This window comes from Lolium perenne, chromosome 3 (assembly GCF_019359855.2).
Source record: "Lolium perenne isolate Kyuss_39 chromosome 3, Kyuss_2.0, whole genome shotgun sequence".
NCBI classification, from domain to species: domain Eukaryota; kingdom Viridiplantae; phylum Streptophyta; class Magnoliopsida; order Poales; family Poaceae; genus Lolium; species Lolium perenne.
This window is the reverse complement of record NC_067246.2, coordinates 125525394-125543278: the sequence shown is the minus strand read 5'-3', so window position 1 is coordinate 125543278 and position 17885 is coordinate 125525394. Positions and strand designations below refer to the sequence as shown.

Here is a 17885-nt window from a genome sequence, read left to right as displayed (position 1 = left end):
AAAAGTAAAACCAACAGAATCAGGAATCAGGGTGAAAGTTCTGAACACATTTAATAGTGCATTTGTTCAGATTGAAATGTTTATTGGTGTTGTACTTGTACAATTGCTAGATGATATGCTACCTGTTTGTTTCGCTTTGTGCTTGAAGCTCTAGGAGGTTCCTGTCACACAGACCGAACTTGATTGATAAAAATAAAGACAAGTAAATTGTCCACACAGTGTACACCTGTAGAAATTAGGACATACACTCCATAGACCATAGGGATGTGATCGTGAATCTTGAAATTAAGACATATACTCCATTGGGAATAATATTAAAGTACCACGGGGATGTGCTTGAACTTTGAAGGCTTGCAGAAAATTATGCTGAACTGTTACGACCCCCTCAGTTCAGTCTCTGTTTGGAACTTCAGTTTTTTCAAAACCAAAGTATACCAGTACCATAGTATTTCAGTGTCAGCTAAGCAGTACTTCAATTTTCCTCCTTTTATCAGTTTTGCAAAAAGAGGATTGGACCACTTTTTCCAATACTTCAAAAAACAGCAGTTTTGAGTATACCATGGTTTTCTTTTTTTCGAGGGTACGCCAATGGCGTACCAAATCTTTATAGAAGGTAGCAAAGAGTCATATACAAGAAAACCAGCATCATCTGCAAACAGATGTGCCAGAACGCCCACGCACGCCTAAGCCTACTCTCGCGGCATGATCTCACTCCCTCCTAGCCTCGCCATTCTCCAAAGCTCGAACTCATCCTTGATCCTCTCCACCAACTGATGGGCGGTGAGCTGCAGCTGTTGGTTGTTAAACGCCTGCGCATTCCTTTGCTTCCATAGAGACCAAGCAATAAGGAGAGCGAGCGTATCGAAGCCCCGCCTATTCTTCGGCGCCACCAGCTCCCTTGCGCATGACCACCAATCCTCGAACTTGCTCTCCGTCGTTGGCTCCCGAATGTTGAGACCGGCCGCAATCAAGCACTCAAACCACGTCTGCCTCGCGTATGGGCATTGCACAAGTATGTGCTCCACTGTATCCTCCTCTTGCAAGCACGTGAAGCACGCCGATGTTTGGTCTTGCAACCCGTGCCGGTGTCTCCGATCAGATGTCCATAGTCGATGCTTCAGTGCAAGCCAGCCAAAAATCTTGCACTTGAGAGGGGTATATGATCTCCATATTGGCTTGTACATAGCGTACTCGTGTGTCCCCTGCCAAAGCATCTTGTAGGTGCTCTTAGCCGTGTACTGCCCATTGTTAGCACCCGTCCAACTGAACTTGTCCGGCTCCGTATGCTCCCGGTCCACACCCTCAATGGCTTCCCAAAGTTGTATGCATTGCACAGTTCCTTCCACTGTGAGGTTCATGGCCACATCCGCCAGCCACGCATTGTTGGTCAGCCCCTCATGGACTGAGCGGCGGTTCCTTGTCCTAGTTGTGACCAAGGCGGTGACCGCCGGCGCCACCTCCTCCGCTGTCCGGCCGCTGAGCCATCTGTCCTTCCAAAACAGCGCTTGCCTTCCATCCCCCACCTGAACCGTGGCAAGGCTATTGAAAACCTCACCCGCTTGACGATCATTGGCCATCCGCAGACCCTTCCAAGGCCTGGTAGGGTCGGTCCTTTGCAGCCACTCCCATCTCACTCTAAGCGCGAGCCCCTGCAGCCGTAAGTTCTTGATCCCCAGACCTCCGAGCCGGAGCGGTTTGCAAACGCTGTCCCACGCAACCAAGCACTGCCCACCATTGATCTCTTTCTTCCCCGCCCAGAAGAACGCGCGCATACACTTGGCGACTTCCTCCAACAACCAACCCGGCGCCGGGATGATGTGCACGACGCTGTCCAGGGTCGGCATCCACTGCGCCCTCGTGAGTGGCCTTAGCGCAAGTTGTAGACCCAAATATTTGATCGGAAACTCCGCGGGCTGACACCCCAGGATCGCTTGTACCCTGGCTTTCTCCTCCTCGCTCCCTCTAATGACAGTTGCCGTAGTCTTGCGGAAGTTCGGCCTTAACCCGGATGCCTCTCCGAACAGATACATGATCTCCTTAACCGCAGTAATTTCCTTCCCAAAGTTGTATACCATGGTTTTCAAAGCTGCAATTTTTGTTAGAGCCAAACACATAAAAGTATGTTAAACTATAGTATTTCTTTAAACCATAGTATTCCAAGAAAACTTCAAATATACTTTGCTACCAAAGGCACCCTACGTTCCCTACGTTTTCCTGATCTCTCATAAATCTAGAGCACAGCTGCAAGCTTGGCAACAAGCTCTTTTGTAATAGAGGGGCAACTCGACGTCAGATGCTCGTAACCATCGGTCGCCACAACTGCTCTCAAGTTGGCAGTCGAGCTGCAGAGGAACGCGAAGATGGCCTCCTTGAGTCGTGGACAATGGTGCTGCTCAGCCAATGCCAGGGTCGTCGCCGCGGTGCTCGTGTCGAGGTGCCTGCACAGCTTGTCCTCGCAGGCAAGCTTCAGCCTCTCCATGCAGTACCTGTCGGCCGCGACGAGCAGGTGCTGGGCCATCGTCGTCACTTCATCTTCTGTCATTGTGGACAGCTCGTGTAAATGAAGTGGAGGAATGCTCGGAACACGGCTGCATCCATGTCGTCGATACGGATGCAACTCGCTTCGTGCTCTCTCATCGGGCCGAGGAGTTCTGCCTTGAAGACCAACGACCGAGCAGAGAGGACGTACCGGTGTGCTGCGAACGTTTTGCGGCCAACCTTGAACGACACGTCACTCCTCTCCTGAGAGGAAAGGAGCTGGCAGAGGTGATGTGGCAGGACAGGGGGTGGCACCTCTACGAGCGGCTCCGCCAACGGCCGCACCTCCTTTACGAAGACGGTGAGGTCACACCGGACGCTGAAGCAGTCGTCCTTGAGATAACTCGACTTCTCCAGCTGGTCCCTCGCGACGTATCTATCAAAGCTGATAGCGTTATCCTGCTTGGTGAAAGTGCACTGGCCGTGGTTATTGTGGTAGGTACGGCCCCTTATATTTCTGCCCCATATATCGCCGCTTTTTCGCCCCGTATAAAAAAAATACGCGATCATACACCGCTCCGTCTAGCAGACCCCGTATTTGACCCCGTATATTTGTAAATTTAAAACCCCGAGAAACTAGTTCATTCACAGTTTGTCGATCATACATAGGAATCGACATACCTACGTACAAAATGCGCGATCATGGATCGCGACTTCTAGTCGGAGAGGTCCGTGATGAACCCGTCGGCCTCCGCCTCCGCCTCCCGCGCCTCCGCCTCCTTCACGGCGGCGATGGCCGCCGCCCTATCTTCCTCCACCGCCCTCTTCCTCTCGTCGGCGTCCTTGAGGGACTCTTCAATCGCCTTCAAGAAGGCGGGGTCCTGGTCCTCGTCTTCCTCCTCCTCGCCGGCGAGCGGAGCACCTCCGCCGCTGGTGCTCCCGATGGTCGCCCTCCATGCCTCGGCCACCCGGCGTTGGCGCTCCCACTCGGCGCGCCACGCCTCAAACTTGGGGCCGCTCATCGGTTTGAGCGGTGGGTCATCGTGGTACCAGCGGCCGCCCCGCGTGAAGTCACGGAGCGAATCCGGCACGAACTGTTAACGTATGAGGGTTTGGGAGGAACTGGCTCAACGCTCTGGGGCGTGGCCTATCTCATATATATAGGGGTACCAAAGGGTACGTACAGGTTTACAAATACAAATACAGACAATCTAACACCCTCCCTCAATCTTAACTGTGGCCTGAAGTATTCAGTAAGTTAAGATTGCCTCTACATCTAAGGAACAGTGGAAGCAGAAGCGGTTTGGTGAAGATGTCAGCAAGCTGATCCTTAGATGAGATGAACTTTATCTGCAGTCGTCTCTGAGCAACTCGCTCTCTCACAGAGTGGTAATCAACCTCTATGTGTTTGGTGCGAGCATGGAACACTGAATTGAGTGACAGATACGTGGCGCCAATGTTGTCACACCACAGAATGGGCGGCTGCTTAGGAGTCATCTTCAATTCTCGAAGTAAAGACTGCACCCAAATAATATCTGCCGTGGCATCTGCAATAGCTTTATACACCACAGAATGTAGCCGGAGTAGCTGTCGGCGATGGCGGCCTGCTTCTCGTTGCCGCGACCGTCATTGCCGATGCCGAGGAAGTCACGCTTGAAGCGACGGTGGCACCGGGAGGCAAGGTGACCGTCGATGCCGCACAGTTGGCAAGTCGGGCGAGGGCGCCCACCCGAGGGTGGCGGAGCTGGTGGGCGAGGCTGCCACTGACCAGGTGAGCGAGGCTGCCACGGACCTCCAGCAGGCGGGCCACCAGGGGGCGGAGGGGCGCCGCGAACAGAGCCACGACCACCACTAGGGGCGCCGCGGTAGGCCGCATGTGCGGCGAAGTCGTGGACGACGGAGGCCTCTTGGCGGCGCGCCTCAACACGCCGCTCGGTGGCGAGTAAGCGCGTGTACAGCTCATGAGGAAGGATCGGTGTGGTGCGATCCTCCACATGCTCCACCAGGTTGTCATACTCCTTGTCAAGCCCATGTAGGACATGCTCGACGAACTCAGAGTCCCGGAGAGGCTGGCCGATGGAGGTCAGCATGTCCGAGATCGTTTTGATCTTGTTGAAGTAGTCGTGTGTAGAGGAGTTCAGCTTCTTGCAGTCGCCGAGTTGGCGACGAAGATCATTGCCTCACGGACTGCTGAGCATAGCTCTGCTCGAACGTGCACCAGATGTCGTGGGAGGTGGCGGCAAACAGCACAAGGCCGGCGACGCCCTCCGTGAGCGAGGACTGCAGTGCCGAGACGATAGCCTGATCTTGGGCGACCCAGGCGGCGTAGAGGGGGTTTTCCGCCTCCACCCTTGTGCCGTTCGCCGTTAGGGCAGCGACCGTACGAGACGGACAGGGGAGACTCCCATCGACGAACCCATCGAGACGATTGTCAGGTTTAAGACGCACAGTAATCAGATTGGTTAGCTGATACGGAGTTGGGGCAGCGCCATCCGCAGAGGCCGAGGCGTCGGCGATGCGGCGGGGGCCGTCAGCAAAGGGATCGGCGGCCCGGACAGGTTGGTGCCGGCAAGGGGCGATGCAGAAGCGACGGTGGACGCCATCGTCGCGAAGTTGGGCGGTGGCATCGCGAAGATGGGCGGTGGCGGCAGGAACGCACCACTGGAGAAGCTGGAGAAGCTGCCAGCCTCTAGGTGTAGCGGGCGGGTCGTGCTGTACGACGCCATCTGACTCGTGGCGCTCGTGGCAAGGAGCCGAGCAAGCGATGGCGGGACGGCGAGGGCAGTGGAGGCCGTAGAGGCCGCAGTGGCCGGATCGGTGGCGGGGAGGGCACCCGAGGCGCTTGAAGCGGCTGCACCAGTCGTCATGGCGGCGGTGGTGCGATCGGAGAGATCGGTGACGGCGGCCAAGAGAGAGAGAGGTGCGGCGGCTGAGAGGGTAACCCTAATTGCTACGCTCTGATACCATGTTAACGTATGAGGGTTTGGGAGGAACTGGCTCAACGCTCTGGGGCGTGGCCTATCTCATATATATAGGGGTACCAAAGGGTACGTACAGGTTTAAAAATACAAATACAGAATATACAGTCTAACACGAACGCGCCGCCGTCGTACTTGCAGGCCGCGCGGCGGCTCCCGGCGGCGGACCTTTTGCATTGAAGCCGCCAGGCATCCTCCACGTTGTCCGGCGAGCGGGATCGCTTCGATCCGCTCGCCGGCGACGCGGTACTGCGGCGGCGGGAATCCATGGCGAAGATCGGGTGAAATGCGGCGCGGGGGAGCGAGTAATTTATCGCCGGAGCAGGAAGGAGGAGGCGGCGGCGCACGGCGGAGCTAGGGTTGCGAGTGAGGGGTTAACCCCTCACTCGCACCTGCGCCCAGTATAAGTAGGGGGCGGCGGGTCCGATTTCCTGGGCCCCGTATTCCGCCGAAACGGGGCGGCCCGAATACGGGGCCTGCTAGACGGCCCAAACTGCGTCTGCCCCGTATCTCGCCGAAATTTTACGGGGTGGGCGGGTTATAAGAGGCCTGTTAGACATGCTCTAACGGGACCAGCTCCCCGCCGGGGCTGGGCAAGCTGAGCTTGACTTTGCCGTGGACGGCGTCCTCTGTCGCGCCGATGCTGGTGGACAGGACGTGCATGGATGTGTAGCTCGTAGTTTCTGGCCTGTGGCCGTTTGGGTAGTACCTGAGATGCCAGGTGTGGCCTCCTACCTGGAACTCTCCCGAGCAGACATACTGACCGTTTGCGAGCATCATCTTCATCCTCGCGTACCCTTCGATCCTCAGCACGTGGTGCCCGGTCCTCTGTGAGACAACGATGGTGGAGACGGAGACCAACGGCCTGGCCTCGTCATCGTGGGGTTTGTCAACGGAGGTCGACATCATCGAGTGGTGGAGAGAACACCGTCACTAGTGGAAAACGGGGCAATAGGCCCGGTCCATTTGGGCCTTTAGACCTGGTTCCTGAACCGGGACCAACTAGGCGGGACTAAAGGGTCCCCCTTTAGTCCCGACCCTTTAGTCCCGGTTCAAAGATAAACCGGGCCTAAAGGCCTCAACACGTGGTGCGACCAGGGAGCTCGCGCTGGAAGGGCTTTGGTCCCGGTTCGTGGTACGAACCGGGCCTATGTTTCTCTGCCGCGGCAGAGAATTGCTATTTCTCTGCCGCGGCACAGATTTAGGCTGTACCAGCGTTTCTCTGCCGCGGCAGAGAAACAGTATGCTTTCTCTGCCGCGGCAGAGTTTCAGCAATGCATATATATCATTCAAGAAACCACAAAAAATCGTCATGAATATATATAGACATCGTCAACAGTACACGACATAGTCAACACAGTACACGTAATGCATGCATATTTACAATACAACTTTTCCTGAACGAATATCCTCCGCCGTCACGATCTTCCGATAGTGCTCTCCACCTGGGGACCTCGGTAATAAAGAATCCCGCGATTTCCTCTTGAATTGCTTTTATTTGATCCGCTGTTATGAGAGTGTCCCGCAGGCGTGTCATCTATATTTAAAAAAGGAGATCAATATATGAATGGAACTCAATACAATAGATGGTACTAATTAAGATTAATTGTGAAAATTTGTTGAAATGTGACATGAGCTTGTTCATAATGCTGTATTTGGCTACATCATCGATATAAAGACCTTGAGCTTCTTCCTCTGCAGACAGCACTAGTCCCTTCGGCTTGTGCCATTCTCGAACGGTGATCGGGACGTGGTCCCTAACAAGCACTCCACATTGAGCTATAAATGACTTTGCACCTTTCTCTGGAGCAATCGGTTTACCATCCTTCTCGATGTGGGTGATGTCGTGCCTAACACCGTCATCCAACTTTTTGGCCGGGCCTCGCTTCCTCGACTTTACAGAAGAAGTGCTCGATCCGGAGGGCTAAAAAAGAAATAGTTCATAGTCAGTACAATTTCATTAGTTAATGCATCTAGTCGATCAACAGCGGCTTAATTAATTTATATACCTCGGTGATAACTACAGTTCGGGAGCCATTATGATGATCTTGTTCCTCACCGGCGCCACTAGGATCTTCTTCCTCAATATCCTCCGCTCCCTCACCGGAGTCATTCAAATAAGTTGCGGTGACATCGTCACCGCCATCATCTGGAATAACGTCGTCGTCGCGATCATCCAGAGTACCGTTTGCTATGAGTTCCTCCATGAAATTTTCTTGAATTTCATCTCTCTCCATGCTTTCTACAACGACCTGCAAGCTATACATAGGAACCATCATATGATCAAATTAAGGATAATGCAGAAAACTGAAAATGGAGTTACATATGTGTAGTTCTTAACTAAGGATCGATAATATAGTGCTGAAAGCAGATACTGCAGTTACATGCATACATAGATCGGGTTCATGTTTATTTAACCCTAATACATATCAATCACTACTACAACCACTCAACCGCGCAGACCGGGTCCTAGAGGGCGCCGACCGGGTCCTGAGCCGCGCTGGGTGTGCCCCCAAAGCCACGGAACAACAACGGGAGCATAGCTAACATGAGATCCCCGCATAACGCTCCATCCGGTCCTATACATGTTGTCTAACGCGTACATGTAACGGCGAACGTGCTGGTCCTCCGCTTCAATGCGCTGAGCTACCTCCTCCGGCGGGGCCGGCTCCCTCTGAAACGACCGTGGCCCATAAGACCTCCACCAAAGAATATCCGGGTCGACAACGGGACCCGGATTCCGCACCAAGGTGCGCGACCCGGAAGCTAAGACCTCCCAGTGCCACCCCGGCGGAGCCCAGTCCCGGACCTCCCCCATCTGCTCCATCTCCTCGGTGAGAGTCAGACCACGGCCCGCCGGCTGTCGCTGTCGCGACATCGTAGCTACGAAAACAAATCATATATGTACTAATATAAATAAAAAACATGATCTTGTGCTAAATAAAAAACTTCACTACTTTTGTACTAACGCCGCGTTCCACGACCCCGGATCGATCGATCCGGATCGGGGGTCGGGAACGACAGCGGGAGCGGTAGCGGGAATTGAATGACCCTGTTATGGGTGCGTCGGCAGGGGCGCCGGCAGTACCGGCACCGCCACGGACTCGGCGCTCCTCCTCGCTCGCTCTTTCTCTATTTCGCGACCCTAAGTCTATGTCGCGGCGGCATCGCTACGGACTCGGCACCTGTAAGGGTACATTGCCCCTATGTGTGGTTTTGGTAATTAATGACAACCCCTATGGACTAATGTTTTCATTGAGTTTATATGAAGGAATATTCCATAGGTACTACTTGTACTCCATGTGTTGGATTCAAGTATGGATGCCATGAAGATAAAGATATATCTTGTGTATTGGCATCATGATCATCGGTTTGAAGATAAATATGTGATATGATCAACAAGAAGAAATGAAGATGGAGTTCTTATGTGGAACTCAATATTAGCCATGCTCTATCTTAAGTGAGTATGAGAAGATACAAGGTTGAGTCGTGCAAGTTCAAGATGAGCATCTCAAGTGGATCACATGCTTGAAGCTTGCCGTCCATTTGGTAATAATGGACATGTGAAGATGTGCATCAATGGAGCTTTCCCATCATGATGTATGGGGGAGCATTTGTGAGTCTTCACGAAGCAACGATGATCAAGTTGAGGCATTCCGGTTTGAGAAGAGCTTGAAGAGCTATCATCAAGATCAAGCGGGATGCGCAAGGCAAAGGTATGGCCTTGCTAGGTTTTCCTTTTACCGGTCTCAAGGTGGTTGTTGGGAGACCGGATTATAGGATAGATAGCCGCACTATTAAGAGGGGCTTTCGGTTGAGTAACTTGATCACATCGTCTTAGAGAGCTCAATCCTTTGCATACTTTGCATATCCTTATTGCTTCTTGGTGTTTCTCTATGTGAGGTTCTTGAGCTTGTTGCTAGCTTTACAACAAGCCCAAGTTCATCGAAAACGGAATCCGCATGCATCTTCTATTGCGTTTTCGAGTTTGGACGTCTTTACCGTTTCTTGACGGTGGGAGACTCCCTCTCTAAAATCATCTAAAATGTTCTGTGAGGAGTCTCCATATTTCCAGTTTTTGTTGGGGTTCTATTCGTCGTTATCTTTCCAACAAAATTGGTTTCATGTCAATCGGGGTCCGGACACAAAAGTTATCACAGTTTTTGTATAACATGATTTCCTGCTGGCCCGGTTTCTAGCCCGGCATGACCGGCCGTCTGACCGGATGGCCCGGTTCAAACCGGCCCCTGGACCGGTGCCATCAGGGCACTATCCAGTAAGCTTTTAATCTTGGTCCGGTTTCTAGCCCGGCGTGACCGGCCGTCTGACCGGATGGCCCGGTTCAAACCGGCCCCTGGACCGGTGCCATCCGGGCACTATCCAGTAAGCTTTTCAGCTTGGTCCGGTCACTAGCCCGGTCGACCGGTCTGTGGACCGGATGGGCCGGTCTGTGGCCCGGTCTGACCGGGTCCTGAACCGGACAGCCCGGTCCCAGGCCCGGTTGACCGGCCTCCTCGACGGCTGACTCAGCCCAACTTTTCCCCAACGGTTATATTTGCTCTTGGGCTATAAATAGCCCTTCTTCCACCTTGGGCTGTGTACTTCTTCCCTTTCTCTCACCTCCATTGTTGCATTTGAAGAAGTTGCTCTCTCTCTTGTTCCCCCCCATGATTCTTGCTCATATTTGAGGATTTGAGAGAGGAGATCTAGATCTACACTTCCACCAAACCAATTCTTCTCTAAGTGAGGGAATCTCTTGGGATCTAGATCTTGGAGTCTTTGGTTGACTTTCCCCCTTGTTCTTCCTCTCCAATCTCATCCTAGCATTCGTTGCTTTGGTGGGATTTGAGTGTGAAGGACTTGAACACCTCCGGTGTTCTTGCTTTGCATCATTGCATTGTGTTGAGCTCTCCACCACGATTTGTTCGAGTGAGAGACCGTGAGCTTGTTACTCTTGGAGGGTGACCTCCTAGTTGGCTTGGTGATTGGTGCTCCGGTGATCTCTTCAAGAAGATTGTGAAGAGGCCCGGGCTTCTCCTTCGTGGAGCTTGTGAAGTGGTTGTGGAGCTTGCCATCTCCGGAGCGGAGGAAAAGCTAACCATAAGGAAGGGGCCATTATCCTTCGTGGGTGTGGTTCGGAGAATAGGGTGAGCCTTCGTGGCGCGGGGAATCCTTCGTGGGACCTCCACTCCTCCAAACGTGACGTACCTTGTTGCAAAGCAAGGGAACACGGGAATACATCCTCGTCTCCGCGTGCCTCGGTTATTTCTATACCCGAGCTCTCTTTCCTTGTGATAGCCATCGTGCTTGAAGTACATATATCTTGCTATCACTTGTGGTAAACTAAACGATAGTTTAATTCCGCATTCATACAAGACAAATCCGCAAGAGTTTGTAATTGCCTATTCACCCCCCCCCTCTAGGCGACATCTCGATCTTTCAATTGGTATCAGAGCAAGGTCTCTCCTTGTTTGAGGCTTCACCGCCTTGAGAGTAAAGATGTCGGCTAGTAATTTAGTGCACAATGACACAATTATCTTTGTTGGCACAAATTATCGTTTGTGGCGAAATTGCTTGCTTTGTAAACTTCAGACCTTGTGTCCAAACATTAAGCAATTTCTAGATGTAGGTTTTTCTCCTCCGATGGATCCTCAAAATCTATCTTTAGAGGACGAGAAAAACTTACATCTTGAAGCTCAAGTATCTAATGAGCTTTTATTCTCCTTGAGACCCGATTTTCGTAGGTTCTTGATATATATAAAGCGAAAGTCGTCTCATGAGATGTGGATCAAGCTTAAGGAAATGTTTGGTGGATCCACTTCTCATTTGGTCGGTGGTGACTCCGAGGAGCTCTCTTCTTCTTCACATCATGAAGAGCTCCAAGTTGCTTCCACCTCCGGCCGTGATGAGTCATCATCTTCTTCCACTTCACCAACGTGTTGCAAGACACAAGGTAACGATATGGTGAGTGGTGAGGGAAATTGCAATGTTGATATTGTGCTCAATAGTGATGACTCTTCATCTCTATCTCATTGCAATGTTTCCTCTTTGGACTTAAACACATCTTGCATTGAAAATAATCTACATGCTTGTGTTGATAGTCCTTGCATATCATGTGTAAATTGCTTACATAGATCTCATGAGGATATGCTTGCCTTGTCTTGCTCCCATAATCAAAATGTTTCTATTTCCTCTAGTTGCTTGTTGACTAACATTGTAGAGGAAACCGAACACTCTATGGATCAAGACATGTTTTCAAATGAGGATTCAAGAATATCTTCATCTTCATTCTCCGGTATGCACATGTGCCTTATGGCAAATGGATCAAAGGTATCTCCTACTTTGACTCCTAACACTTACTCTAATGATGAGAGTGATGATGATGATAATGATGAAGAATATAATACCTTGGTGCATAATATGGCAACGATATATGCTTCTCTTCATGGTAATAAAAAGGCTCGTGCTAATCTCGAACACTCTATGGATATCTTGAATAAATATAAGGAAACCATAGTGAAGTTGGAGTCCCATGTTGAAAATGAGGAAATGAGATTCACTCTCCTCAAGCATGAGCTAAAAGATGAGAAGCATGCTAATTTCATGCTTACACAAAAAATTGAATCCTATATGCATGAAAATGAGAAAACTATTGTTGATGCTTGTGCTACTAACTCTAATTCTTTTGAAGCATCGACCTTAAAGGAGAATGTTGAGCTAAGGGCTCAACTTGAGTTGCTAACTAGCAATTATAGGGAATTGGAAGAAAGTCATAAAAAGCTCTCAAGCTCTCATGATGATCTTCTAATTTCCTATGATGGGCTAAAGTTAGCTCATGAGGCAAGTATCACTAAGGTAACATCTTGTGAGCCTCATATGGATGTTAGCACAATCTCTACTACAAATGCTATATTGCCATGTGCTAGTCCTTGTAATCCATCTAGTCAAACTAGTGATACACCTTGTGTTGGATTACTCACTTTGCCTTGTTGCTCTAACAATGAAGCTTCTACTTCCTCTAGTACTTGTATTTCTACTAACCATGTAGAGGAAATAAAAGAGCTCGAGGCTCAAGTCCTTTCTTTGAAGAAAGACTTGGAAAAGCGTCATGAAGGGAAATCCGCACTTGACAAGATGCTAAGTGTGCAACAATCCCCCAATGACAAAAGTGGACTTGGATTCAACTCCAATAACAAGAACAAGTCCAAGAGCAAGAGCAACAAGAAGAAGGGCCAAGACAAAGTCAAGGATCCGGCCAAGTTGGTTTGCTTCAAGTGCAAGGTTGAAGGGCATCATGTTAGATCATGCCCATTGAAGAAAAAAAAGCACTTGAGTGAGAAACAACAAGGGAAACGGCCACAAGGTCAAGGTCAAGCTCATGCTCGACCTCAAGTTGAAGATAGGCCACTTCCCAAGAAGAATCAAGATATTGTTCCCCAAGAGAAGAAATCAATAAAGAAGGGGAACACTTGCTACTTATGCCGTGAGAAGGGGCACTTTGCTTCTTCTTGCTTAGGTGGTACCTTATCTAACCCTATAATTGTTGATGATGATTATTCTCTAGGGAAGGATAAGGATGGCAATGTGTTTGCCAAGTTTGTTGGAGCTCAAAGTGGTTTCAAGAAAAGAACCATTTGGGTTGCCAAGCCTATTGTGACTAACCTCTTAGGACCCAACTTGGTTGGGGACCAACAATCTCAAACTTGATCAATAGGTACATGTGGAGGGCATTGGAGATTTGGCTACTTCATGAAGAATTAAGGGATCTTCATATATTGTATTTTTACCAAGCCAAGTCGTATGGATTATCATCTATATCTTATATCCAATGTTCCTCTTTGCGGTAACTTATACTTCAACTCTTCATGTCTATTGTAAGTTACTTGCCCCTTTGCATGTTTGGTTTTGTACCAAATATGTGTATGTATGTGTTGTGTCTTACTTGCCTATATTGTGTATTCAAGTATGTTTGTTTGACTCATCATATACTTGTGTATTGTTTTGAGCCTAATGCATCTTGATGATATCTTATTTGGCTCTCTTTGAAGTGATTAATGGAACATCCCATTTTGGGGGAGTGATATGCTTTGTGCATTTCTCTTCCTTTAAAATGTGTGTACATGGGTACCACCACTTAGTATTGATATTGCAAGATTATCTAGTCACTATGTGGTGTGCCAAACTCATGAGAAATTCAAATTCTAAATATCCATTAATCATCTCTAGTTGAATTTTAGTTGCCTCTTATTTAGAAGAAATGACTTATCACATTATGGGGGAGTAATATGTTTTGTACATATCACAAGCCTAGAAAATGTGAACATATGAGGTTATGCCACTTAGAGTTGATGCTCTTAATTATCTTGTTCCTAGGTGGCATGTTTGCTCAAACAAGCTCCACTTGTAGTAAAAAGATTTTATTGCTCATCTTTTGGTTCTTGTTTGAATAAGAAATTCTTGGTGCGGTTTTTTTTCCTCAAGTACATATCTCTATATCTTATTTGGGACACCGTTTGCTTCAAGTTATTCTAATCATTGCCGTGCGTGATTGTGTGACTAGTTGAAGTTATCAAGAATCTTCATCCATGCATAGTGCTTAATTCTATATACTTATCCTATGCCTGTTATTGTGAAGTTGATCCTTACTATCCTTGTCAATTCACCACCGGAAATTATTTCCAATATACTCATTGTCTTTGACTATTGATAACCTTATATGTGGTTGAATTTATGGATCACCTTCACCTTGGATTGTTTCTTATTGCCTTATTTTATTTCCAACAAATCCTTGTTGCTCCCATGTGTCTTCCTTGTCCCTTTGAAAAATCTTTTGATAAATTCTCTTGATTCATATCAAGTGTTTGTTTTGGAAGACAAACCTTTTCCTTACGGTACATTGTGCCATTGTGAAAAGTGTATAGGGTTTGGTTTATTTTGTTTGAACCTTGCTCTTTAGGGGAGTTTGCTATCTCATTCTTTCTTACATGATTTATTTGCTTGAATGAGATAAATCCTTGAGCATGTTTGCTTTATTTCATCCTTTATGCTCAATGGTTTCTTCTTAGTTCATTTGTTGAACTTTGTTGAACAAATCTTTTGAGATTTGCTTCTTAGATATAACTTGGACAACAAATTTGTTTTGTGGCACCTCTATGCCTTATCTAATTCTTTTGGTGTTTTGTCCAAAGTATATCTTTCTTGGATCTTTAAAGGTTTTGGTGCATGCTTATATGTAATATGTTTATACTTGTAGCATGCTTGCTTTCTTTTGATCCATTATGTAGGATATACTCCATCAAATCCTAAATGGCTAAGATGTGCATGAAATTCAAATTTCATCTAAATATGCACATGTTTATATAGAGTGTGTCCTATATATTGTGGTTAGTCTAACCATGTTGGACCCAATAAGTTTGGGGACCAAGATGTACTTGAATGATGTTTTAGGTACATTGGAGATGCAATGGAGGCTTGTCTCATCTATAAGGAAGGTGTTGTCACCATATGAGGATTGGAGTCAAGCTAGGATGATCGATGAACTCTTATCTACTACATCAAGCCATTGCCATCTCGGTAACAAGTATCTTATTCATGCACTCTCATATAGCATCCAACCTCTTGTAGGTTGTATCTTGGCATGAAATTATTTATTTCGAAAATATTGCGGTTCTTGAAAAACCCTTTTAAAGTAAAACTTCTTATTGAACATTTGAGTAATTTGAGAAGATGCATATGATAGGTTAGATATATATATATCATATTCTATGATTCACCTATCACAAATATGCCCTCTAGCAATTTATTGCATATCAATTCCTCAAAGAGCTCTTGTGTGCAATATTGATGAATTTGTGAAATAAATCCGTATTTGTGATACTTGTTGCCTTTCTCAAAATACTCCAACTAGCTCTACTTACCTTATTGTTAGTTGTAATGCTTTTGAGGTTTAACTTGGTTGAAGTTCATTCATATATAACATAAGTGAAAATTGGAGCCATTGGCTATATATGCTTCTTAAGCAAACATAGTTTGGTATATTTTATGACTTCATCTTGGATATCTTGTTTTATCTATTTTGTTAACCTCTTGTGTGTGCATGTTTCTTTATGGATCACTTTGTCCACTTTAGAAACTCATATACATAAGAGTGTTAATCCATCACCTTGATATCCTTAATCTTTGCCGACCATCTTTTACCCCTTTTATTTTTAGTGGGTTGGTAAAGAAAATTTATGAGTGCTTGGTTTATTTATTTTCTTCATGCACTCATATCTCGTAATTGTTGGACTCAAGTTGTTCTTGATAAGCATACTCTCTTTATCTTAGTTGTGTTCTAAATGATATAGAGGGAGTGAGGATTCCATGTTTATGCATATTGTATTCAAATGCAAACATTATAAATTATGCACGAACCTTGGGGAGCTTCCTTATTTTTAGAGCACTATATCTCTCTTATCATGATATCTTTGTTTGTCCAATTGGTTCTTTGATTGCTTGCTTTATGTGTTAAAGCTTCCTTCACCATGTTATCCTTGTGCAATCTTTGATCCTCAATATAGTTTGATTTCCTTCAAGTATTCATCATTGGATATGTGCACTTGATTCCACTCAAATTATGAGAAGTGCACACTTTGGGGAGGAACTCACATTATATTGGCCTTCTAAATTTTTCACCCATTTTGACAATCGATGCCAATGGGGGAGAAGTTTAGAGGGTTTAAGGGAATGGTTTTATACTTAAGCTTGGTTTGTGCTTAAGTGTTTTGCCTCTCATGCATTCCATATTTATATGTCTTGCATGGTTGTATATATATAGTGGAAACTATCCCAAAGGTTAATCTTGACAATGTATGCAATGAATTCATGTTCATCACACGTGCATACATTGTGGGGGAGTTTTCACTATATATATTGGTTCTACTCACATCTCTTGCATTTGTTGTAGTTGTGTGAGTAGAGCCGGTTTTGATATGGGCTAGTAGCTTTGTGTTACTTGACCATATCAAATACAACCTCTTGTATACAACTTATCCTCGGATAAGTTGCGTACTTGTTCCTAATATTCATTATATAAACCCTCTTATTGTGATTGTCATCAATTACCAAAATGGGGGAGATTGTAAGGGTACATTGCCCCTATGTGTGGTTTTGGTAATTAATGACAACCCCTATGGACTAATGTTTTCATTGAGTTTATATGAAGGAATATTCCATAGGATCTACTTGTACTCCATGTGTTGGATTCAAGTATGGATGCCATGAAGATAAAGATATATCTTGTGTATTGGCATCATGATCATCGGTTTGAAGATAAATATGTGATATGATCAACAAGAAGAAATGAAGATGGAGTTCTTATGTGGAACTCAATATTAGCCATGCTCTATCTTAAGTGAGTATGAGAAGATACAAGGTTGAGTCGTGCAAGTTCAAGATGAGCATCTCAAGTGGATCACATGCTTGAAGCTTGCCGTCCATTTGGTAATAATGGACATGTGAAGATGTGCATCAATGGAGCTTTCCCATCATGATGTATGGGGGAGCATTTGTGAGTCTTCACGAAGCAACGATGATCAAGTTGAGGCATTCCGGTTTGAGAAGAGCTTGAAGAGCTATCATCAAGATCAAGCGGGATGCGCAAGGCAAAGGTATGGCCTTGCTAGGTTTTCCTTTTACCGGTCTCAAGGTGGTTGTTGGGAGACCGGATTATAGGATAGATAGCCGCACTATTAAGAGGGGCTTTCGGTTGAGTAACTTGATCACATCGTCTTAGAGAGCTCAATCCTTTGCATACTTTGCATATCCTTATTGCTTCTTGGTGTTTCTCTATGTGAGGTTCTTGAGCTTGTTGCTAGCTTTACAACAAGCCCAAGTTCATCGAAAACGGAATCCGCATGCATCTTCTATTGCGTTTTCGAGTTTGGACGTCTTTACCGTTTCTTGACGGTGGGAGACTCCCTCTCTAAAATCATCTAAAATGTTCTGTGAGGAGTCTCCATATTTCCAGTTTTTGTTGGGGTTCTATTCGTCGTTATCTTTCCAACAAAATTGGTTTCATGTCAATCGGGGTCCGGACACAAAAGTTATCACAGTTTTTGTATAACATGATTTCCTGCTGGCCCGGTTTCTAGCCCGGCATGACCGGCCGTCTGACCGGATGGCCCGGTTCAAACCGGCCCCTGGACCGGTGCCATCAGGGCACTATCCAGTAAGCTTTTAATCTTGGTCCGGTTTCTAGCCCGGCGTGACCGGCCGTCTGACCGGATGGCCCGGTTCAAACCGGCCCCTGGACCGGTGCCATCCGGGCACTATCCAGTAAGCTTTTCAGCTTGGTCCGGTCACTAGCCCGGTCGACCGGTCTGTGGACCGGATGGGCCGGTCTGTGGCCCGGTCTGACCGGGTCCTGAACCGGACAGCCCGGTCCCAGGC

The 17885-nt window shown here is 47.3% G+C and overlaps 1 protein-coding gene across 1 annotated transcript in view; it reads right to left on the bottom strand.

Annotated features, from left to right (window-relative positions):
• Positions 1 to 2220: 2220 nt before the first annotated feature.
• The window catches only part of LOC127339603 (BTB/POZ and MATH domain-containing protein 1-like), a 29574-nt gene continuing 13909 nt past the window's right edge, over positions 2221 to 17885 (bottom strand). The window contains exon 3 of the mRNA XM_051365434.2: positions 2221 to 2535. Coding sequence (XP_051221394.1) covers positions 2231 to 2535 — 305 coding nt within the window. The 3' untranslated portion in view covers positions 2221 to 2230. The remainder of the gene's footprint in view (positions 2536 to 17885) is intronic.